Raw genomic sequence first — 24,239 nt, 5'->3', positions numbered from 1 at the left:
ATAGAGACCCCCCTGTACCGAGGGACCCCCGTGCCCCATAGATCTCCCTGCCCCATAGATCCCGCCCCATAGCGACCCCCCTGTACCATAGAGACCCCCCTGTACAATAGATCCTGACCCACACATCCTGCCCCATAGATCCCCCTGCCCCATAGATCCTTCCCTGCCCCATAGAGACCCCCCTGTCTACAATAGAGACCCCCCTGCCCCACAGTTCCTGCCCCATAGATCCTGCCCCAGAGATCCCGCCCCACAGATCCCGCCCCACGCATCCTGCCCCATAGACTCTGCCCCATAGACTCTGCCCCATAGATCCAGACCAGCAGCCCCAAACCAGTATAGACCCCCCTGAAAACCAGTACAGAGCCCCTCTAAACTGGGGGTCTATGGGAAGGGGAATCTATGGGGCAGGATCTATGGGGCAGGATGTGTGGGTCAAGGGGGTCCCTATTGTACAGGGGGGTCCCTATGGGGCAGGGGCATCTATGGGGCAGGGGGATCTATGGGGCAGGATCAATGGGGTAGGATGTGTGGGGAAGGATCAATGGGGCAGGGGTCGCTATGGGGCAGGAGGATCTATGGGGCAGGATCTATGGGGCAGGGGGGTCCCTCTTGTACAGGGGGGTCTCTATTGTACAGGGGGGTTTCTATGGGGCAGGGGGATCTGTGGGGCAGGGGGATCTATGGGGCAGGATGTGTGGGGCAGGACGTATGGGGCAGGGGGTTCCCTACTGTACAGGGGGGTCTCTATGGGGCAGGATCTATGGGGCTGGGGGATCTATGGGGCAGGATGTGTGGGGCAGGATCTATGGGTCAGGCGGATCTATGGGGCTGGATCTGAGGTGCAGGATGTGTGGGGCAGATTCTATGGGGCAGGATCTATGGGGCAGGGGGGTCTCTATGGGGCAGGATCTATGGGGCAGGGGGGTCTCTATGGGGCAGGATCTATGGGTCAAGGGGGTCCCTATTGTACAGGGGGGTCTCTATGTGGCAGGATGTGTGGGGCAGGATCTATGGGGCTGGTGGATCTATGGGGCAGGGGGATCTATGGGTCTGGATCTCTGGGGCAGGATCTATGGGGCAGGATTTGTGGGGCAGGATGTGTGGGGCAGGGAGATCCCTATTGTACAGGGGGGTCTCTATAGGGCAGGGAGTCCCTATGGGGCAGGGGGTTCTATGGGGCAGGATCTATGGGGCAGGGGGTTCTATGGGGCAGGACCTATGGGGCAGGGGGGTCCCTATTGTACAGGGGGGTCTCTATGGGGCAGGGGGATCTATGGGGCACGAGGATCTATGGGGCAGGATCTATGGGGCAGATTCTGTGGGGCAGGGGGGTCTCTATTGTACAGGGGGGTCTATGGGGCAGGATGTGTGGGGCAGAATCTATGGGGCAGGGGGCTCTATGGGGCGGAAGGATCTATGGGGCAGGATCTATGGGGCAGGAGGGGTCCCTACTGTACAGGAGGTTCTTTATGGGGCAGGATGTGTGGGGCAGGATCTATGGGGCAGATTCTATGGGGCAGGGGGGTCCCTCTTGTACAGGGGGGTCTCTATTGTACGGTGGCGTCTCTATGGGGCAGGGGGATCTATAGGGCAGGATGTGTGGGGCAGGATCTATGGGGCAGAAGCTGTGGGGCAGGAGCTGTGGGGCAGATTCTATGGGGCAGGATCTATGGGGCAGGGGGGTCCCTATTGTACAGGGGGGTCTCTATGGGGCAGGGGGATGTGTGGGGCAGGATCTATGGGGCAGGATCTATAGGGCAGGGGGGTCTCTGGTTTGTCTCTCGTGTCCCCCAAACCCCCCAAATTTCTAAAGAATCCGTAAAAAACCCCAAAAAATTCCTTTAAAAATCTTCAAAAATCCCCCAAACTCTTTAAAAATCCCCAAAAAACCCCAAAATTTCCCCCCAAATTCTTTTAAACCCCAAAAATGTTTAAAAATCCGGAAAAAACCCCAAAATTCTTAAAAATTGTTAAAAATATTTTAAAATTTGGGGAAAAAACCTCTAAAAAATCCCTGAAAATGACCCAAAACCCCCCAAAATTAAATGAAATTTCCAAATTGTTTTAAAAATCGGCAGAAAAGGGGAAAAAAGCTGGAAAATGCCAAAAAAATTTGAGAAATTTTGGAAAAAACCCCAAAATTTTGCAAAATGGTTTAAAAATTTGATGAAAAGCCCCAAAAAACCCAAGAAAAAGACTCCAAAATACCCCAAAATAGAGAAAAAACCATAAAAATATTTAAAAATCAAGAAAAAACCCTAAAAACCACCCAAAATATTTTAAAAATCAGGAAAAAAGCCCAAAATCTTCAAAAATATTTAAAAATCTTAATTAAAGTTTTAAAAAATTCATAAAAAGACCCCAAAATACCCAAAAAAGGAAAAAAAAATCAAAAATATTTAAAATTTTGGGGGAAAAACCCTGGAAAATCACTAAAAAACACCCAAAATATTTAAAATATCAGGGAAAAACCCCTAAAATCCACAAAAATATTAAAGAATCAGGAAAAAAAACCCCAAAACTCCCCAAATTTTAAGAATTCAGGGAAAAAAAGACCCAAAAAGTCCAGAAAATATTAAAGAATCAGGAAAAAAATCCCAAAAGGCCCCAAAATTTAAGAATTTAGGAAAAAAACACCAAAAAATCCATTAAAATATTAAAAAATCAGGAAAAAATACCCCAAAAATCCATCAACAGACCCCAAAACACCCCAAAATTTAAAAAAAACCCACTAAAATAATTAAAAATCAGGAAAAATCCTGAAAAAACCTTAAAATTCCCCCCAAAATTCTTTAAATATCAGGAAAAAAACATGAAATCCACAAAAATATTTAAAGAATGGGAAAAAACAGCCAAAACACCCCCAAATTTTAAGATTTCAGGGGAAAATAAACCTAAAAATCCACAAAATTATTAAAAAATCAGGAAAAAACCTCAAAACCCCCCAAATTTTAAGAATTCAGGGGGAAAAAATCCTAAAAATCCACAAAATTATTGAAAAATCAGGAAAAAAAACTCAAAACTCCCAAAATTTTAGGAATTCAGGGGGAAAAAAACCCTAAAAATCCACAAAATTATTAAAAAATCACAAAAAAACCTCAAAACTCCTAAAATTTTAAGAATTCAGGGAGAAAAAAACCCTAAAAGTCCCCAAATTTATTAATGATTCTGGAAAAAAACCCAAAACCCCCAAAATTTTAAGAATTCAGGGAGAAAAAACCCCCAAATACATAAAATTATTAAAAAGAGGAAAAAGCCCCTAAATTTTAAGAATTCAGGGAAAATAAACCCAAACAAATCCAGAAAAATATTTAAAAATCAGAAAAGAGACTTGAAACCCCCCAAATTTTAAGAATTCAGGGGAAAAAAACACTGAAAATCCAAAAAATTATTAAAAAAATCAGGAAAAAACCTCAAAACTCCCAAAATTTTAAGACTTCAGGGAGAAAAATCCCTAAAAATCCACAGAATTCTTAAAATATCTGGAAAAAAAAACCAAAACCCCCAAAATTTTAAGAATTCAGGGAGAAAAAAAACCTAAAAATCCACAAAAATATTTAAAAATCTGGAAAAAACCCAAAAAAGCCCCAAAATTTTAAGAATTCAGGGATAAAAATCCCTAAAAATCCACAAAATTTTTAAATAATCTGGAAAAAAACCCAAAATCCCCAAAATTTTAAGAATTCAGGGAAAAGAAACCCAAAAATATATAAAATTATAAAAAAACAGGAAAAAAACCTCCAAAAGCCCCAAAATTTTAAGATTTCAGGGAGAAAAATCCCTAAAATTATTGAAAAATCAGGAAAAAGCCTCAAAACTCCCAAAATTTTAAGACTTCAGGGAGTAAAAATCCACAAAATTATAAAAAATTCTGGAAAACAACCCAACCCCCCAAAATTTTAAGAATTCAGGGGAAAAAAAACGTTAAAAATCCACAAAATTATTTAAAAATCAGGAAAAAACCCCCAAAACCCCCCAAATTTTAAGAATTCAGGGAAAAGAAACCCAAAAATACATAAAATTATTTAAAAAACAGAAGAAAAACCCCCAAACCCCCAAAATTTTAAGAATTCAGGGGGAAAAAAACCTTAAAAATCCACAAAATTATTTAAAAATCAGGAAAAACCCCCAAAACCCCCCAAATTTTAAGAATTCAGGGAGAAAAAAACTTAAAAATCCACAAAATTATTAAAAAATCAGGAAAAAACCCTCAAAACTCCCCAATTTTAAGAATTCAGGGAAAATAAACCCAAAAATACGTAAAATTATAAAAAAACAGGAAAAAAAACCCAAAACCCCCCAAAATTTTAAGAATTCAGGGGGAAAAAAATCTTACAAATCCACAAAATTATTTAAAAATCAGGAAAAAAACAAAAAAGCCCCAAATTTTAAGAATTCAGGGAAAAAAAACCCACAAAATTCACAAAATTATTAAAAATCTGAAAAAAAAAAACCAAAAAAGCCCCAAAATTTTAAGAATTCGGGGGCGGGGGGGGAACCAAAATCCACAAAATTATTTAAAAATCAGGAAAAATACCAAAAAAGCCCCAAAATTTTAGGAATCCAGGAAAAAAAACCCAAAATTCCCCCAAAATATTAAAAAAATCTGGAAAAAAAACCCCAAATGCCCCAAAAAGCCCCCAAAACCCCCCAGAAAAACAACAAAACCCCCAAATATTTCAAAATCCGGATAGAAAACCCATTAAAATACCCCAAAAGCCCCAAAATATTTCAAGAATCCTTAAAAACCACAAAACCCCCTCAAAAAAAAGCCTAAAATAGTAAAAAATGAGGAAAAAGTGGGGAAAAAACCCTTAAAATTCAAGAAATTGTTTAAAAATGAGGAAAAAAAGGGAAATTGGCTGTAAAAATTCTTAAAAAACTCAAAAAATATTAAAAAATGGGGAAAAAAAACCAAAAAAAGCCACAAAAAACCCCAAATTTTCCAAATTTTTGGCCAAAATTGTGAATTTTTCCCCGTTTTTCCCTCTAAAAATGGGGAATTTGGGGCTGTTTTGTGGGTGAAAAGCCCCAAATTTGGGGTGTTTTGGGTGCGGATCCCCCGTGGGGGGTGGGGGAGGGGAAGGGGGGTGGGGGGAGGGGCGCTGGGCACTTTCACTTCGTGTTTTTGGGGTTTTTTCCTCTTTTTCGGGCGGTCGCGGCCCCGGCGCTGACGTCACAGGAAGTGGCCGCTCCCCCCTTTGGCGGCCGCCGCCCGACATGCAGCTCCCGGGGGTCCTGGTCCTGCTGCTCGGTGAGACCCCCCCCCACCCCCCTCCTCCTCCTCTTCCTCCTCTTCCTCCTCCTCTTTTTCCCCCAAAACACTCATTTTCCACCCAAAAATCCTCATTTTCCACCCAAAAATCCTCATTTTCCCCCAAAATTCCTCATTTCCCCCCCCAAAATTCCCATTTTCCACCCAAAAATCCTCATTTACCCCCCAAATCCCCATTTTCCCCCCAAAATCCCCATTTTCCCCCAAAATTCCTCATTTCCCCCCCAAAATCCCCATTTTCCACCCAAAAATCCCCATTTTCCACCCAAAATCCCCATTTTTCCCCAAAAAAATCCTCATTTCCCCCAAAATTCCTCATTTTCTCCCCAAAAATCCTCATTTCTCCCCCAAAATCCCCATTTCCTCCCAAAATCCTCATTTTCTCCCCCAAAATCCCCATTTTTCCCCCAAAATCCTCATTTTCCCCCCAAAAAACCCCATTTTCCCCCAAAAAATCCTCAATTCCCCCCAAAAATCCTCATTTCTCCCCGAAAATCCCCATTTTCCCCAAAATTCCTCATTTCTCCCCCAAATCCCCATTTTTCACCCAAAAATCTTCATTTCCCTCCCAAAATCCCCATTTTTCCCAAAAAAATCCTCATGTCTCCCCCAAAATCCCCATTTTCCCCCCAAATTCCTCATTTTCCCCCTAAAATCCCCATTTTCCCCCCAAATTCCTCATTTTTCCCCCAAAATCCCCATTTTCCACCCAAAAATCCTCACTTCCTCCCAAAAATCCCTATTTTCTCCCCAAAAATCCTCATTTCCCCCCAAACCCCCCATTTTCCACCCAAATTTCCCATTTTCCCCCCAATTTCCTCATTTTTCACCAAATTACTCATTTTTCACCAAAACCCCACGAATTCTCCCCAAAATGTTACTTTTTTCCCCAGAAAAACATTCATTTTCCCAAATACCTCCCAATTCTTCCCCAAACCCCATGAATTGTCCCCAAAATATTCAATTTTCCCCTAAAAACCTTTACTTTTCCCCAAAAATACTCATTTTGCCCTCAAAAACCTCATTCATTTCCCCCAAAACCTCCAAAACTTCCCCCAAAACCCAAGAAAAAACCCCAAAACCTCAAAAAAACCCTCAAAAACCAAATTTACAAAGATTTTTCAAAAAAAAGCCCAGATTTTCCCCAAAATATTCATTTTTCACCCCAAAAAATGCAGATTTCTCAAAAACCCTCTTTTTTTGCCCCAAAATTACTGTTTTTCCACCAAATTCCCTCATTTTTCCCCTAAAATCTTTGGTCTTCCCCAGAAATCTTCTGGTTTCCCCCAAAATCGTCACTTTCCCCCCAAAAATTCTTCCCTTTTCCCCAAAAAATCTTCAATTTCCACCCAAAAATCTTCAATTTTCCCAAAAATCTTCAATTTTCCCCCCAAAATCTGCAATTTCTCCCCAAAAAATCTCCCATTTTCCCAAAAATCTTCAACTTTCCCCCCAAAATCTTCAATTTCCCCCAAAATTGTCACTTTTCTCTAAAAAAACTTCATATTTTCCCTCAAATTCTTCACTTTTCCTCCAAAAATCGTCCATTTTCCCCCCAAAATCCTCATTTTTTCACCCAAAATAAATCCCTTTTCCCCAAAAATCTTCATTTTCCCCCCAAAAAATCTTCATTTTTCCTAAAAAAATCCTCATTTTCCACTAAAAATCTTCAATTCTTCCCCAAAACCTTCTCTATTCCCCCCAAAAATCTTCAATTTCCCCCTAAAATCTCCAATTTTCCCCTAAAATCCTCAATTTTCCCCCCAAATTGTCACTTTTCTCTAAAGAATCTCCACATTTTCCCTCAATTTCTTCCCTTTTCCTCCAAAATCCTCCATTTTCCACCCCAAAATCCTCAATTTTCCACCCAAAATCCTCAATTTTCCTATAAAATCTTCAATTTTTTCAAAAAATCCTCATTTTTCCCCCCCAAATAAATCCCTTTTCCCCCCAAAATACCCATTTCCACCCCTAAACCCTTCACTTTTTTCCAAAACCACCCGATTTCACCCCAAACCCTCCATCTCCCACAAGAAAACACTCATTTTTCCAGATATTTTTCCAAAAACCTTTATTTTTCACCAAAAATCCCTTTTATTTTGCCAAAATTCTCATTTTTTCCTGAAAATTCACTTTTTTTCCCAAAATTCCCATTTCCCCCCCTAAATTTTGTCCCTTCTCCCCCAAAACTACTAATTTTTGCCCCAAATACCTGGATTTTTTCCCATTTTTTCCCATTTCTCCCCCATTTCCCCAGTTCTTTCCAATTTTCTCCCTTTTTTCCCCAATTTCCTCCTTTTCCCCAAAAAATTCTTCACCTTTTCCCCCATTTTTCCTCTTTCTTCCCCATTTTTCCTCATTTTTTCCCATTTCCCCCCATTTTCCCCCCATTTTCTCTTATTTTTTCCCACTTACTCCCCAATTTTCCCCATTTTTCCTCATTTCCCCCCCATTTTTTCCCATTTTCCCCAATTTTTTCCCCATTTTCTCATTTTCCATTTTTCATTTCCCCCATTTTTTCCCATTTTCTCTCATTTTCCCCCATTTTTCCATTTTCCCCCATTTTTCCTCATTTTTTCCCCGTTTGTTTTCATTTTTCCCCATTTTCCCCATTTTTCTCCACTTTTTCCCATTTTCTTTCATTTTTCCCCAATTTTCCCATTTTTCCTCATATTTCCCCATTTTTTCCCATTTTCTCTCATTTTTCCCCCATTTTTCCCATTTTTCCTCATTTTTTCCCCATTTGTTTTCATTTTTCCCCATTTTCCCCCATTTTCTCCACTTTTTCCCATTTTCTTTCACTTTCCCCAATTTTCCCCATTTTCCTCATATTTTCCCCATTTTTTTTCCCATTTTCTCTCATTTCCCCCCATTTTTTCCCATTTTCCCCAATTTTTCCCCATTTTCTCTCATTTTCCCCCATTTTTTCCCATTTTCCCCCATTTTTTCTCATTTTCTTCCCTATTTTTCCTCATTTTTCCCACTTTCCCCCATTTTTTCCCATTTTTCCTCATTTTTCCACATTTCTCCCATTTGCCCTCATTTTTTCCCCATTTGTTTTCATTTTTCCCCAATTTTCCCCATTTTCCTCATTTTCCCCATTTTTTCCCCATTTTCTCTCAAGTTTCTCCCATTTTCTCCCAATTTTCCATATTTTCCCCCAATTTTCCCCTTTTTTCCTCATTCCCATTTTTTCTCATTTTCTTCCAATTTTCCCCCATTTTTCCTATTTTTTCTCATTTTCTTCCCTCTTTTTCCTCATTTTTTACCACTTTTCCCCATTTTTCCCTATTTCCCCATTGTCCCTTATTTTTTCCCACTTCCCCCAATTTTTTCCCATTTTTTAATCATTTTTCCACATTTTTCCCCATTTCCCTTCTTTTTTCCCCATTTATTTTCATCTTCCCCCATTTTCCCCCCATTTTCCCCCAATTTTCCCCATTTTTCCCATTTTCTCTCTTGTCTCCCCTTTTTATCCCATTTTCTCTCATTTTTCACCCATTTTCACCCATTTTCCCCCATTTTTCCTCAATTTTCCCAATTTTCCCCGTTTTGTCCCCATTTTTTCCCAATTTTTCCTTGTTTTTCCCCATTTTCTCTCATTTTTTCCCCATTTTTTACCATTTTTCCCCATTTTTTCCCCATTTTCCCCTATTTTTCCTCGTTTTTAACCCATTTTCCCTCATTTTTCCCCATTTTTACCAATTTCCCCCATTTTATCTCATTCCCCCCGTTTTTCCCCATTTTCCCTCATTTTTCCCCATTTTTCCCATTTTTCCTATTTTTTCCCATTTTCCCCATTTCCCCCATTTTTTCCCATCTTCTCTCATTTCCCCCCATTTTCCTCCCATTTTTTCCCCATTTCCCCCCAATTTCCCCCCAATTTTCCCCCATTTTTCCCATTTTTTCCCAATTTTTCCCCATTTCCCCCCAATTTTCCCCCATTTTTCCCCATTTCCCCCCTTTTTCCCCCATTTTCCCCCATTTCCTCCAATTTTCCCCATTTCCCCCCAATTTCCCCCATTTTTCCAATTTTTCCCCATTTTCCCCCATTTTCCCCCCAATTTTTCCTCATTTCCCCCCCAATTTTCCTCAATTTTTCCCCATTTCCCCCCAATTTCCCCCCAATTTCCCCCAATTTTCCCCCATTTTTTCCCATTTCCCCCATTTTCCCCCATTTCCCCCCATTTCCCCCCCATTTCCACCCCGTCTCCGTCTCTTCCAGCCGCCCTCCGGACCCTCCTGGCCTCATCCCCACCCCCAGGTAACCCCCACCCCCCACTTCCCCCCCACTTCCCCCAGCCACAGGAAGGGGAACAGGAAGCAGAACCCCCCACAATAGGAAATAGACCCCCACAAGTAGGAAATGGACCCCCCAAGCAGGAAATAGACCCCCAAAGGCAGGAAATAGACCCCAAACCAGGAAGTAGAACCCAAACCCAGGAAATAGCCCCTAAACCAGGAAGTAGAAGCCCAAAACAACCTCCAAAGCAGGAAATAAGACCCCAAACCCAGGAAATAGACCCCCAAACCCAGGAAACAGACCCCAAACCAGGAAGTAGAAGCCTGAAACAACCTCCAGAACAGGAAATAAGACCCCCAAACCCACAAAACAGACTCCAAACCAGGAAGCAGAAGCATAAAACAACCTCCAAAGCAGGAAATAAAAGCCCCAAGGCCAGGAAATAGACCCCCAAACCCAGGAAATAGACCCTAAACCAGGAAGAAGAAGCCTAAAACAACCTCCAAAGCAGGAAATAAAACCCCAAACCCAAGAAATAGACCCCCAAACCCAGGAAATAGACCCCCAAACCCAGGAAATAGACCCCAAACCAAGAAATAGAAGCCCAAAACAACCTCCAAAGCAGGAAATAAGACCCTAAACCCAGGAAATAGCCCTCAAACCAGGAAGTAGAAGCCTAAAACAGCCTTCAAAGCAGGAAATAGACCCCTAAACCCAGGAAATAGACCCCCAAACCCAGGAAATAGACCCCCAAACCCAGGAAATAGACCCCCAAACCCAGGAAACAGCCCCCAAACCCAGGAAATAGACCCCAAACCCAGGAAACAGCCCCCAAACCCAGGAAATAGACCCCCAAAGCAGGAAATAAGACCCCTAAAGCCAGGAAACAGCCCCCAAACCCAGGAAATAGACCCCCAAAGCAGGAAATAAGACCCCTAAACCCAGGAAACAGCCCCCAAACCCAGGAAATAGACCCCCAAGCCCAGGAAATAGACCCCAAACTCAGGAAATAGACCCCCAAACCCAGGAAACAGACTTCTAAACCCAGGAAATAGACCTCCAAAGCAGGAAATAAGACCCCTAAACCCAGGAAACAGCCCCCAAACCCAGGAAACAGCCCCCCAAACCCAGGAAATAGACCCCAAACCCAGGAAATAGACCCCAAACCCAGGAAGCAGCCCCCAAACCAGGATGTAGAAGCCTCAAACAACCTCCAAAGCAGGAAACAGAGCCACGAACCCAGGAAATAGACCCCCAAACCCAGGAAATAGACCCCCAAACCCAGGAAATAGACCCCCAAACCTAGGAAACAGCCCCCAAACCCAGGAAATAGACCCCCAAACCCAGGAAATAGACCCCCAAACCCAGGAAACAGACTCCTAAACCCAGGAAACAGACTCCTAAACCCAGGAAATAGACCCCCAAACCCAGGAAATAGACTCCAAACCCAGGAAATAAGACCCCTAAACCCAGGAAACAGCCCCCAAACCAGGAAGTAGAAGCGTCAAACAACCTCCAAATCAGGAAGTAAGACCCCTAAACCCAGGATATAACCCCCAAACTAGGAAGTAAAAGCCTAAAACAGCCTCCAAAGCAGGAAACAGAGCCCCAAACCCAGGAAATAGACCCCTAAACCCAGGAAATAGACCCCCAAACCCAGGAAACAGACTCATAAACCCAGGAAATAGACCCCCAAACCCAGGAAACAGCCCCCAAACCCAGGAAATAGACCCCCAAGCCCAGGAAATACAACCCCAAACCCAGGAAATAGACCCCCAAACCCAGGAAATAAGACCCCTAAACCCAGGAAACAGCCCCCAAACCCAGGAAACAGACCCCCAAACCCAGGAAACAGCCCCCAAACGAGGAAGTAGAAGCCTCAAACAATGTCCAAAGCAGGAAATAAGACCCCCAAACCCAGGAAATAGCCCCCAAACCAGGAAGTAGAAGCCTAAAACAGCCTTCAAAGCAGGAAATAGACCCCTAAACCCAGGAAATAGACCTCCAAACCCAGGAAACAGTCCCCCAAACCCAGGAAATAGACCCCAAACCCAGGAAACACCCCCCAAACCAGGAAGCAGAAGCCCGAACAACCTCCCAAGCAGGAACTAGGAGCTGAAAAGAGGCAGCAGACCCCCCCCTCTGACTTCCTTTCCCCCCCTTTTAAAATCCCAGCCCCTCCCCTCCCTCCCAACATCACGGTGAGCCCGGTGAAGCTGGAGTACCTGGTGGGGGACGCCGTGAGCCTGGCGTGCGCGGCGCCGCGGACCCCCCACCGGATCCGGGGCTTCCAGTTCTCGGGGAGTGGGGGTTGGGCGGCTGACGTCACCACCAGCAGGAGGAACTCGACCTACAGCTTCGTCATCAGCGGCCCCCGGGACGCGGGGGCCCACACCTGTAGCTACACCCTGACCGACCGCTACCGTAGGGCTTGGAGGTCGAAGGAGAGCAAGGCCATCTTCATCAATGTGAGAGGTAAAAAAGGGGGGGTGGGGAGGGGTGGGGAGGGGGGGAGGGGGTGTGGGGTGGGGGTAAGGGGTGGGGGGAGAGGGCGGTGGGGTTGTGAAATGGAGAATGGGGGGGTTTAAGATGGCGGTAGAGGCTCAAAATGGCAGTTGGGGGGGTTCAAGATGGCGGTGGGGTTGTAAAATGGTGGTTGGGGGGGTTCAAGATGGCGGTAGAGTCTCAAAATGGCGGATGGGGGGTTTAAGATGGTGGATGGGGGGGTTCAAGATGGCGGATGGGGGGTCCAAGATTGCGGTAGAGACTCAAAATGGCGGTTTGGGGTTTCAAGATGGTGGATGGGGGATTTAAGATGGTGGATGGGGGGTTCAAGATGGTGGATGGGGGGTTCAAGATGGCGGATGGGGGGTCTAAGATGGCGGTGGGGTCGTAAAATGGCGGTTGGGGGGTTTAAGATGGTGGATGGGGGGTTCAAGATGGCGGTAGGGTCTCAAAATGGCGGTTGGGGGGGTTTCAGATGGTGGATGGGGGTTCAAGATGGCGGATGGGGGTCTAAGATGGCGGTGGGGTTGTAAAATGGTGGATGGGGGGGTTTAAGATGGTGGATGGGGGGTTCAAGATGGTGGATGGGGGGTTCAAGATGGCGGTAGAGGCTCAAAATGGCGGCTGGGGGGGTTTAAGATGGTGGATGGGGGGTTCAAGATGGCGGTAGAGACTCAAAATGGCGGTTTGGGGTTTCAAGATGGTGGATGGGGGGTTCAAGATGGCGGTAGGGTCGTAAAATGGCGGGTGGGGGGTTCAATATGGTGGATGGGGGGGTTCAAGATGGTGGATGGGGGTCTAAGATGGCGGTGGGGTCGTAAAATGGCGGTTGGGGGGGTTTAAGATGGTGGATGGGGGGTTCAAGATGGCGGCTGGGGGTTCAAGATGGCGGTGGGGTTGTAAAATGGAGAATGGGGGGTTTAAGATGGTGGATGGGGGATTCAAGATGGCGGACGGGGGTTTTAAGATGGCGGTTGGGGTCTCTAAGATGGCGGCAGAGTCTCAAAATGGTGGTTGGGGGGGTTTAAGATGGTGGATGGGGGGTCCAAGATGGCGGTAGAGGCTCAAAATGGTGGATGGGGGGTTCAAGATGGTGGATGGGGGTTTCAAGATGGAGGTTAGGGGGTCCAAGATGGCGGTGGGGTTGTAAGATGGAGAATGGGGGGGTTTAAGATGGTGGATGGGGGGTTCAAGATGGCGGTAGAGGCTCAAAATGGTGGTTGGGGGGGTTCAAGATGGCGGTGGGGTTGTAAAATGGAGAATGGGGGGTTCAAGATGGCGGCAGAGTCTCAAAATGGAGAATGGGGGGGTTCAAGATGATGGATGGGGGGTTCAAGATGGCGGTAGAAGCTCAAAATGGCGGCTGGGGGAGTACAAGATGGCGGTTGGGGGGCTCCAAGATGGCGGTGAGGTCCCCAATATGGCTGCCAGGTCCCAAGATGGCCGCCAGGGCTTCTCAATATGTCCGCCAGGCCCCAAAATGGCCGCCAGGGTCCAAAATGGCCGCCAGGGGGGGTCTCAAGATGGCCGCCAGGCCCCAAGATGGCCACCAGGGTCCAAAATGTCCACCAGGGGGGTCTCAAGATGGCTGCCAGGCCCCAAGATGGCCGCCAGGGCTTCTCAACATGGCCGCCAGGGGCCAAGATGGCTGCCAGGTTCTAAAATGGCCGCCTGGGGGGGTCTCAATATGGTCGCCAGGCCCTAAAATGGCCGCCAGGCCTCAAAATAGCCGCCAGGGGGCGCCCCAAGCAGTCTGCCAGGCCCCAAAATGGCCGCCAGGGCTTCTCAAGATGGCCGCCAGGCCCCAAGATGGCCGCCAGGTTCTAAAATGGCCGCCTGGGGGGGTCTCAATATGGCTGCCAGGCCCCAAGATGGCCGCCAGGGCTTCTCAATATGGCTACCAGGTCCCAAAATGGCCGCCAGGGTCCAAAATGGCCGCCGGGGGGGGTCTCAAGATGTCCAGCAGGCCCCAAGATGGCCACCAGGGTCCAAAATGTCCACCAGGGGGGGTCTCAAGATGGCCGCCAGGTTCTAAAATGGCCGCCAGGGCTTCTCAATATGGCTGCCAGGTCCCAAGATGGCCGCCAGTGTCCAACATCTCCTCCCTCCCCCTCCCCAGACCTCCCCCCCCGCCCCTCCCTGCGCAGCCTCAACACCACGGCGGGCGTGGCCGGGGCCGGCCAATCACCTTCCTTGCTGTGCTCGGCCCCTCCCCCCGCCGCCGGAAGTGAGGCCGGAACCTCCCCCCGCCGCTTCCGCTTCTACAAAGGAGGAAGTGACGTCAGCGGGGAGGCGGGGGGAACCCACCAATGGCAGCGCGGGCAGCAGGAGGCGGAGCTTCGCCTCCCCAACGTCCAATCGGAAGCCGGGGGCAACTTCAGCTGCCGCTACGAGCAGCTGATTGGTGGACGGTGGCTCCTCTCCTACCCCAGCCAATCGCTGCAGCTCCTGGTCAGAGGTGAGAAGGGGATTGGAGGAGGGGGGGGCGGGGCTTATGGCAGCGTCAGCCAATCAGAATCCAGAATCAGAAGGGGGGGGGGGGACGACGACCCTTTCCCCCTCTTTGGGGGGGGGGTGGGTGTTGATTGGGGCCTTGATTGGCTTCATTAAAGGCTAATTAAACGCTAATTAAAAGCTTTCTTGATTAAATCGGCTCCTGATTCGCCTTGATTTGACTAATTAACCCTCATTTGCATAATGAGAGGCCTTAATTAGACCTTAATTGGGTTCAATTGCCCCAGATCCTCATTAATTGCACCCAAATCCTCATTAATTAGCCCTAAATCCTCCCTAATTAGACACAACTCTGTCTTAATTTGCATGAATCAACGTTAATTAGAAGGATTTAGCCCTTAATTGGGCTAATTAGGCCCTTAATTAGTCCTTAATTGGGTTTAATTTGCCCCAGATCCTCGTTAATTTGCCCCAAATCCTCATTAATTAGCCCTAAATCCTCCCTAATTAGACCCAAATCTGCCTTGATTTGCGCTAATTTGCATGAATCAACGTTAATTAGAATGATTTAGCCCCTAATTGGGCTAATTAGACCCTTAATTAGCCCTTAATTGGGCTTAATTTGCCCCAAATCCTCATTAATTGCACCCAAATCCTCATTAATTAGCCCTAAATCCTCCCTAATTAGACCCAAATCTGCCTTGATTTGCCCTAATTTGCACTAATCAACATTAATTAGATCGATTTAGGCCTTAATTAGGTTAATTAGACCCTTAATTAGTCCTTAATTAGCACTTAATTGGGTTTAATTTGCCCCAAATCCGCATTAATTTGCCCTAAATCTTCGTTAATTGGACCCAAATCTGCCTTGATTTGCCTTAATTTGCATGAATCAACGTTAAATAGAATGATTTAGCCCTTAATTGGGCTAATTAGACCCTTAATTAGCCCGTAATTGGGCTTAATTTGCCCCAAATCCTCATTAATTTGCCTGAAATCCTCCTTAATTTGCCCCAAATCCTCTTTAATTAGCCCTAAAACCTCCCTAATTAGACCCAAATCTGCCTTGATTTGCGCTAATTTGCATGAATCAACGTTAATTAAGATGATTTAGCCCTTAATTGGGCTAATTAGACCCTTAATTAGCCCTTAATTGGGCTTGATTTGCCCCAGATCCTCATTAATTGGAGCTAAATCCTAATTTGCCCCAAATCCTCATTAATTAGCCCTAAATCCTCCCTAATTAGACCCAAATCGTCCTTCATTTGCGCTAATTCGCATGAATCAACGTTAATTAGAAGGATTTAGCCCCTAATTGGGCTAATTAGACCCTTAATTAGAAGCAATTGGGCTAAATCCTCTTTAATTTGCCCCAAATCCTCATTAATTAGCCCTAAATCCTCCCTAATTAGACCCAAATCTGCCTTGATTTGCGCTAATTTGCATGAATCAACATTAATTAGAATGATTTAGCCCCTAATTGGGCTAATTAGGCCCTTAATTAGTCCTTAATTGGGATTAATTTGCCCCAAATCCTCATTAATTTGCCTCAAATTCTCCTTAATTTGCCCTTAATCCTCATTAATTGGCCCTAAGTCCTCCCTAATTAGACACAAATCTGTCTTAATTTGCATGAATCAACGTTAATTAGAAGGATTTAGCCCTTAATTGGGCTAATTAGGCCCTTAATTAGTCCTTAATTGGGTTTAATTTGCCCCAGATCCTCGTTAATTTGCCCCAAATCCTCATTAATTTGCCCTAAATCCTCCCTAATTAGACCCAAATCTTCCTTGGTTTGCACTAATTTGCACTAATCAACATCAATTAGATCGATTTAGACCTTAATTTGTCTAATTAGACCCTTAATTAGCCCTTAATTGGGCTTAATTTGCCCCAAATCCTCATTAATTTGCCCCAAATCCTCATTAATTAGCCCTAAATCCTCCCTAATTAGACCCAAATCTGCCTTGATTTGCCCTAATTTGCACTAATCAACATTCATTAGATCGATTTAGGCCTTAATTAGGTTAATTAGACCCTTAATTAGTCCTTCATTAGCACTTAATTGGGTTTAATTTGCCCCAAATCCTTATTAATTAGCCCTAAATCCTCCCTAATTAGACCCAAATCTGCCTTGATTTGCGCTAATTTGCATGAATCAACGTTAATTAGAAGGATTTAGCCCTTAATTGGGCTAATTAGGCCCTTAACTAGCCCGTAATTGGGCTTAATTTGCCCCAGATCCTCATTAATTGGAGCTAAATACTAATTTGCCCCAAATCCTCATTAATTAGCCCTAAATCCTCCCTAATTAGACCCAAATCTGCCTTGATTTGCCTTAGTTTGCATGAATCAACGTTAATTAGAATGATTTAGCCCCTAATTGGGCTAATTAGACACTTAATTAGCCCTTAATTGGGCTTAATTTGCCCCAAATCCTCATTAATTGGATCAAATCTGCCTTGATTTGCCTTAATTTGCGTGAATCAACGTTAATTAGAACGATATAGCCCCTAATTGGGCTAATTAGACCCTTAATTAGTCCTTAATTACCCTTAAACCCCCTTAATTACCCCTAAACACCCTTAATTACACCCAATCCCTCCTTAATTACCCCCAATCCCCCCGTAATTACCCCAATGACCATTAAAACCCCCTTAATTACCCTTAAGCCCCCCCTTAATTACCGTTAACCCCCCTTAATTAGCCTTAATTACCCTCAACCCCCCCTTAGTCACCCCTAGTTACCCTGGAAACCCCCTTAATTACCCTCAACCTCCCTTAATGCGCCCTAATTAGCCTTAAAACCCCTTAATTACCCACAAACCCCCCTTAATTACCCCCAAGCCCCCATATTTACCCCCAATTAGCCTTAAAACCCACTTAATTACCCTCAAACCCCCTTCATCAGCCTCAAACCACCTTAATTACCCTGAAACCCCCCTAAATTACCCTCAACCCCCCTAATTACCCCTAATTAGCCATAAAACCCATTAATTATCCCCCAAACCCGCCTTATTACCCCTAATTAGCCTTAAAACCCCATAATTACCCTTAAACCCCCTTAATTACCCTTAATTACCCCTAATTACCTTAAAACCCCCTTAATTCCCCTTAATTCCGCCTAATTACCCCAATTACCCCCAAACCCCCCCTTAAGTACCCCTAATTACCCTTAAAACCCCCTTTATTACCCTTAAACCCCCTTAGTTACCCCTAATTAACCCCTAATTAACCTTAAAGCCCCCTTAATTAGACTCAAACCACCTCAACTACTCCAATTGCCCCTCAAACTCCCTTAATTACCCCTAATTGCCCTTAAAACCCCCTTAATTATCCTTAAGCCCCGCCTTAATTACCCTTAACCCCCCTTAATCAGCCTTAATTACCCCATTCCCCCTTAATTACCCCAATTAGCCTTAAAACCCCCTTAATTAGCCTCAAACCACCTCAATTACCCCTAATTACCCCCAAACCCCCCTTAATTACCCCTAATTACCCCCAAAACCCTCCTTAATTACCCCTAATTACCCTTAAAACCACTTAATTCCCCTCCACTCCCCTTAATCACCCCTAATTACCCTCACACTCCCTTAATTACCCCAAAACCCCCTTAATTCCCCCTAATTACCCCCAAAACCCCCCTTAATTACCCCAAATTACCCTCAAAACCCCCTTAATTACCCCTAATTAGCCTAAAAACCCCATTAATCACCCTTGAACCCCCCTTAATTACCCTCAAACCACCTTAATTACCCCTAATTACCCTTAAACCCCCCTTAATTACACTTAAACCCCTTAATTACCCTCAAACCCCCTTAATTACCCTTGAACCCCCCTTACTTACCCTTAACCCCCCTCAATTAGCCTTAATTACCCTCAATTCCCCTTAATTACCCCTAATTCCCCTCAAACCCCCTTAATTACCCCTAATTATCCTTAAAACCCCTTAATTACCCCTCAAACCCCCTTAATTCCCCCTAATTACCCTTAAAACCCCTTAATTGTCCTCAAACTCCCTTAATTACCCTTAATGACCCTTAAAACCCCCTTAATTACCCCAATTAGCCTTAAAACCCCTTAATCATCCCCAAAACCCCCTTAATTACCCCTAATTACCCTTAAACCCCCTTAATTACCCTAAAACCCCCTTAATTCCCCTTAATTCCCCATAATTACCCCCAATCCCCCCTTAATTACCCCTAAATAGCATTAAAACCCCCTTAATTACCCTCAAACCCCCTTAATTACCCTAAATACCCCCAAAACCCCCTTAATTACCCTCAAACCCCCTTAATTACCCCTAATTACCCCTCAAATCCCCTTAATTACCCTTAATTACCCCCAAACCCCCCCTTAATTACCCTTAATTACCCTCAACTCCCCTGAATTACCCCTAATTCCCCTCAACCCCCCTTAATTACCCCTAATTATCCTTAAATACCCCTTAATTACCCTCAAAACCCCCTTAATTCCCCCTAATTAGCCTTAAAACCCCTTAATTACTCCAAATTACCCTTAAAACCCCTTAATTACCCCCAAAACCCCCTTAATTACCCCAAATTACCCTTAAAACCCCCTTAATTACCCTCAAAACCCCCTTAATCATCCTCAAACCCCCTTAATTACCCCTAATTACCCCCAAAACCTCCCTTAATTACACCTAATTACCCTCAAAACCCCCTTAATTCCCCTAAAAACCCCTTAATTACCCTTAATGACCCTTAATTACCCCTAATAAACCCCTAATTAACTTAAAATCCCCTTAATTACCCCCAAACCCCCCTTAATTACCCCTAATTACCCTTAAAACCCCTTAATTACCCTCAGAACCCCCTTAATTAGCCTCAAACCCCCTTAATTACCCCTAATTCCCCTTAAAACCCCCTTAATTACCCCCCAAACCCCCTTAATTACCCCAAATTACCCTTAAAACCCCCTTAATTACCCTCAAACTCCTTTAATTACCTTAAATGACCCTTAATTACCCCTAATTACCCTCAAACCACCTTAATTACCCTTAATGACCCTTAATTACCCCTAATTAACCCCCAATTAGCCTCAAAACCCCTTAATTACCCTCCAAAACCCCTTAATTACCCCTTAATTACCCTTAAAACCCCCTTAATTGCCCTAAAAACCCCTTAATTACCCCTTAATTACCCTCAAAACCCCCTTAATTACCCTCAAACCCCCTTAATTACCCCTAATTACCCCCAAAACCCCCTTCATTACCCCTAATTAGCCTTAAAACCCCTTAATTACCCCAAAACCCCCTTAATTACCCCTAATTACCCTCAAAACCCCCTTAATTACCCTTAATGACCCTTAATTACCCCTAATTAACCCCTAATTACCCTTAAAACCCCCTTAATTACCCTCAAAACCCTTTAATTACCCCCAAAACCCCCCTAATTACCCCCTAATTAACCTTGTTCCCCCCCCCCGCAGCCCCTCCCCCGGCTCCCTCCCTCTGGTCCCTCCCCGCCGGGGGATTGGTGGCTGAGAACGAGGCCGTGACGCTGCGCTGCGGCCCCGCCCCCTCCCCCTCCTCCTCCCCCTCCCCCTCCCCCTCCCCCTTCCCCACCCGCTTCCGGTTCTACCGGGACGGGGCGGAGCTGGGGGGGGGGGGCGGGGGGGGGGCAGCAGGAGGGCGGGGCCTGGCGCCAGAGCGAGGCCGGGGGCGTGGCCAGCCTCGTCCTGCCCCCCGGGGTGGGCGGGGCCTTCCGCTGCCGCCTGCTGGAGATGGTGGGCGGGGCCTGGGTCGCCTCCCCGCCCAGCCCAGCCCTGCGCCTGCGCCCCCACGGTGAGACTCCCCTTCCGGGCGCCATCTTGCCGCTGACACGCCACTTCCGGCCGACATCTTGGCTCTGCTGCCGCTGGGCGCCGCCATCTTGGCTCTGCTAGGCCACTTCCGGCCGACATCTTGCCTCTGCTAGGCCACTTCCGGCCGCCATCTTGGTTCCTACTGCTGCTGGACGCCGCCATCTTGGATCCTGCTGCCTCTGGGCGCCGCCATCTTGGCTCCTACCGCAACTTCCGGCCACCATCTTGGCTCTGCTACTCCACTTCCGGTCGCCATCTTGGCTCTGTGCCTCCTCCTCCCGCTCCTCCAGCCGCCATCTTGGCTCCTACTGCCTCTGGCCGCCACCATCTTGGTTCTGCTGCCGCTGGGCGCCGCCATCTTGGCTCCTCTACCTCCTCTTCTGGCCGCCATCTTGGCTCCTACTGCCTCTGGGTGGCTCCATCTTGGCTCCTCTGCCTCCTCCTCCTGCACTTCCGGCCGCCATCTTGGCTCTGGTGCTGCTGGGCGCCGCCATCTTGGCTCTGCTGCTCCACTTCCGGCCGCCATCTTGGCTCTGTGCCTCCTCTGGACACCATCTTGGCTCCTCTACCTCCTCTTCTGGCCGCCATCTTGGCTCCTGCTGCTGCTGGGCGCCGCCATCTTGGCTCTGCTAGGCTACTTCCGGCCGCCATCTTGGCTCCTACTGCTGCTGGGCGCTGCCATCTTGGCTCCACTACTCCACTTCCGGCCGCCATCTTGGCTCCTACTTCTGGGCGGCGCCATCTTGGCTACTACTACTACTTCTGGCTGCCATCTTGGCGCTGACAGGCCACTTCCGGCCGCCATCTTGGCTCTGCTGCCTCTGGGTGGCACCATCTTGGCTCCTCCGGCTCCTCCTCCTGCACTTCCGGCCGCCATCTTGGCTCTGCTGCTGCTGGGCGCCGCCATCTTGGCCCTGCTAAGCCACTTCCGGCCGCCATCTTGGCTCTGTGCCTCCTCCTCCTGCACTTCCGGCCGCCATCTTGGCTCCTACTGCCCATGGGCGCCTCCATCTTGGTTCTGCTGCCACTGGGCGCCGCCATCTTGGCTCTGCAACTCCACTTCCGGCCGCCATCTTGGCTCCTACCGCAACTTCCAGCCGCCATCTTGGCTCTGCGCCTCCTCCTCCTCCTCCTCCAGCCGCCATCTTCTTTCCCCTCCCCCACCAGGGCTGGGAGGGCTGGGGGGGGGGGGGTGGGTGGGGCGTCTCTCACCCTCTCTCTGGCTCAGGGGGTGGGTCTCAGCCTCTCTCTGGGCTCTCAGCCTCTCTCTGGGACGGGGGGCGGGTCTCAGCCTCTCTCTGGCGTCTCAGCCTCTCTCTGGCTCTGGGGGGCGGGTCTCAGCCTCTCTCTGGCGTCTCAGCCTCTCTCTGGCTCTGGGGGGCGGGTCTCAGCCTCTCTCTGGCGTCTCAGCCTCATTCTGGCTCTGGGGGCGGGTCTCAGCCTCTCTCTGGGGCGGGGGGCGGGTCTGAGCCTCTCTCTGGGCTCTCAGCCTCTCTCTGGGGCGGGGGGCGGGTCTGAGCCTCTCTCTGGGCTCTCAGCCTCTCTCTGGCGCAGGCGGGTCCCAGCTCTGGCTCCCATTGGCCGCGGGCGGGGCGGGGGCGCTGCTGCTGCTGCTGCTCCTGCCATTGGCTGCCTGGGGATGGAGGAGGAGGAGGAGAGGTCAGAGACCCCCCACAACTGCCCCTCCCCCACCCCTTAATTGCCCCTCCCCCACCCCCAACTGCCCCTCCCCCACCCCAACTGCCCCTCCCCCACCCCTCAATTGCCCCTCCCCCACCCCCAGATACCCCAATTGCCCCTCCCCCACCCCTCAGACCCCTAATTGCCCCTCCCCCACCCCCAACTGCCCTCCCCCACCCCCCTGACCCCCCCAGACCCCCCCACTGCCCCTCCCCCACCCCCAATTGCCCCTCCCCCACCCCCCAGACCCCCAATTCCCCATCCCCCACCCCTCAGACCCCTAATTGCCCCTCCCCCACCCCAACTGCCCCTCCCCCACCACCTCTGACCCCTCCCCCAACCCCCTCAGACCCCCAACTGCCCCTCCCCCACCCTCATTTGCCCCTCCCCCAACCCAACTGCCCCTCCCCCACCCTCAGACCCCCAAATTGCCCTTCCCCCACACCCCAATCCCCCCTCCCCCACCCCCCAGGTCCCATCCCCACCCCCAACTGCCCCTCCCCCACCCCTAATTGCCCCTCCCCCACCCCCATGACCCCCCAACTGCCCCTCCCCCACCCCCCAGGCCCCCAATTCCCCCTCCCCCACACCCCAATCGCCCCTCCCCCACCCCCTCTGACCCCCCAACTGCCCCTCCCCCACCCCCCAGGCCCCCAATTCCCCCTCCCCCACACCCCAATCGCCCCTCCCCCACCCCCTCTGACCCCCCAACTGCCCCTCCCCCCACCACCCAGACCCCCCAATTGCCCCTCCCCCACCCCCCAAGTCCCCCTCCCCCACCCCCATTTTCCCCTCCCCCTCCCCAATTCCCCCTCCTCCACCCCAACTGCCCCTCCCCCAACCCCCAGAACCCCCAACTGCCCCTCCCCACCCCTCATACCCCCCCAATTGCCCCTCCCCCCACCCCCGACCCCCAACTGCCCCTCCCCCACCCCATTGCCCCTCCCCCACCCCCAGACCCCCCAATTGCCCCTCCCCCACCCCACAACTGCCCCTCCCCACCCCCCACTGCCCCTCCCCCACCACCCAACTGCCCCTCCCCCACCCTTCAGACCCCCCAGCTGCCCCTCCCCACCCCCACCTGCCCCTCCCCCACCCCTCTGACCCCCCAATTGCCCCTCCCCCCAGACCAATTCCCCCTCCCCCTCCCCCAATTCCCCCTCCCCCACTCCCCAGACTCCCCCCAGACCCCCACCTGCCCCTCCCCCACCCCCACCTGCCCCTCCCCCACCCAATCGCCCCTCCCCCACCCCCCAGACCCCCAATCGCCCCTCCCCCACCCCCACCTGCCCCTCCCCCACCCCCACCTGCCCCTCCCCCACCCAATCGCCCCTCCCCCACCCCCACCCCCCAATTCCCCCTCCCCCACCCCCCACCTGCCCCTCCCCCACCCCCTCAGACCTCCAACTGCCCCTCCCCCACTCCTCTGACCCCCAAAATTCCCCCACCTCCAGCCCCCAACCGCCCCTCCCCCACCCCCCAATTGCCCCTCCCCCACCCCCCAGAACCCCAATTCCCCCTTCCCCACCCCCAACTCCCCCTCCCCAACCCCCAACTGCCCCTCCCCCACCCCCCTGACCCCTCCCCCACCCAACCGCCCCTCCCCCACCCCTCTGACCCCTCCCCCACCCCCTCTGACCCCCCAATTGCCCCTCCCCCCCCCCCAGCTCGCGCCTCCTGGCGGTGGCTGCGCGACCGCGACGAGGGCGCCGCCTACCCCATGGGTGACGTCAGCGCCGGGGCGCCCTGAGGCAGTGACGTCACAGCGCCCCCTGCTGACGTCACCGCAGGAACCCCCCCAACAACCCCCCCCGGGGGCAATAACTCCCCCCGGGGCATTAAACCCCCCCCGGGGGCAATAAACCCTCTCAAGGGGCATTAAACCCCCCCAAGGGGCAATAAACCCCCCCAAGGGGCAATAAACCCCCCCAAGGGGCAATAAACCCCTCCCATGGGGCAATAAACCCCCCCCAAGGGGCAATAAACCCACCACAAGGGGCAATAAACCCCCCCAAGGGGCAATAAACCCTCTCAAGGGCATTAAACCCACCCTAAGGGGCAATAAACCCACCACAAGGGGCAATAAACCCCCTCTAAGGGCTTTAAACCCCCCTCAAGGGGCATTAAACCCCCCCCAAGGGGCAATAAACCCCCTCTAAGGGGCAATAACCCCCCTCAAGGGGCAAAACCCCCCCCCAAGGGGCAATAAATCCCCCCCAGGAGCATTAAACCCCCTCAAAGGGGCATTAAACG

General features: G+C 49.1%; 1 protein-coding gene across 1 annotated transcript; it reads left to right on the top strand.

Annotated features, from left to right (window-relative positions):
* Positions 1 to 9,503: 9,503 nt before the first annotated feature.
* LOC311204523 (uncharacterized protein) lies at positions 9,504 to 24,058 on the top strand (the record flags this gene model as incomplete). Its single annotated transcript, XM_084280935.1, has 6 exons — positions 9,504 to 9,542; positions 11,697 to 11,996; positions 14,146 to 14,484; positions 19,932 to 20,286; positions 21,861 to 21,965; positions 23,654 to 24,058. Coding segments are annotated over 6 exons (1,199 nt in total), but the record flags the coding sequence as incomplete, so codon positions are not given.
* Positions 24,059 to 24,239: the final 181 nt, after the last annotated feature.

Source organism: Gallinula chloropus (assembly GCF_964237585.1).
Source record: "Gallinula chloropus genome assembly, contig: HAP1_SCAFFOLD_333, whole genome shotgun sequence".
Lineage (NCBI taxonomy): Eukaryota > Metazoa > Chordata > Aves > Gruiformes > Rallidae > Gallinula > Gallinula chloropus.
Note: the sequence above shows the minus strand (reverse complement) of the source record. Positions and strands in the feature narration are given on the sequence as shown.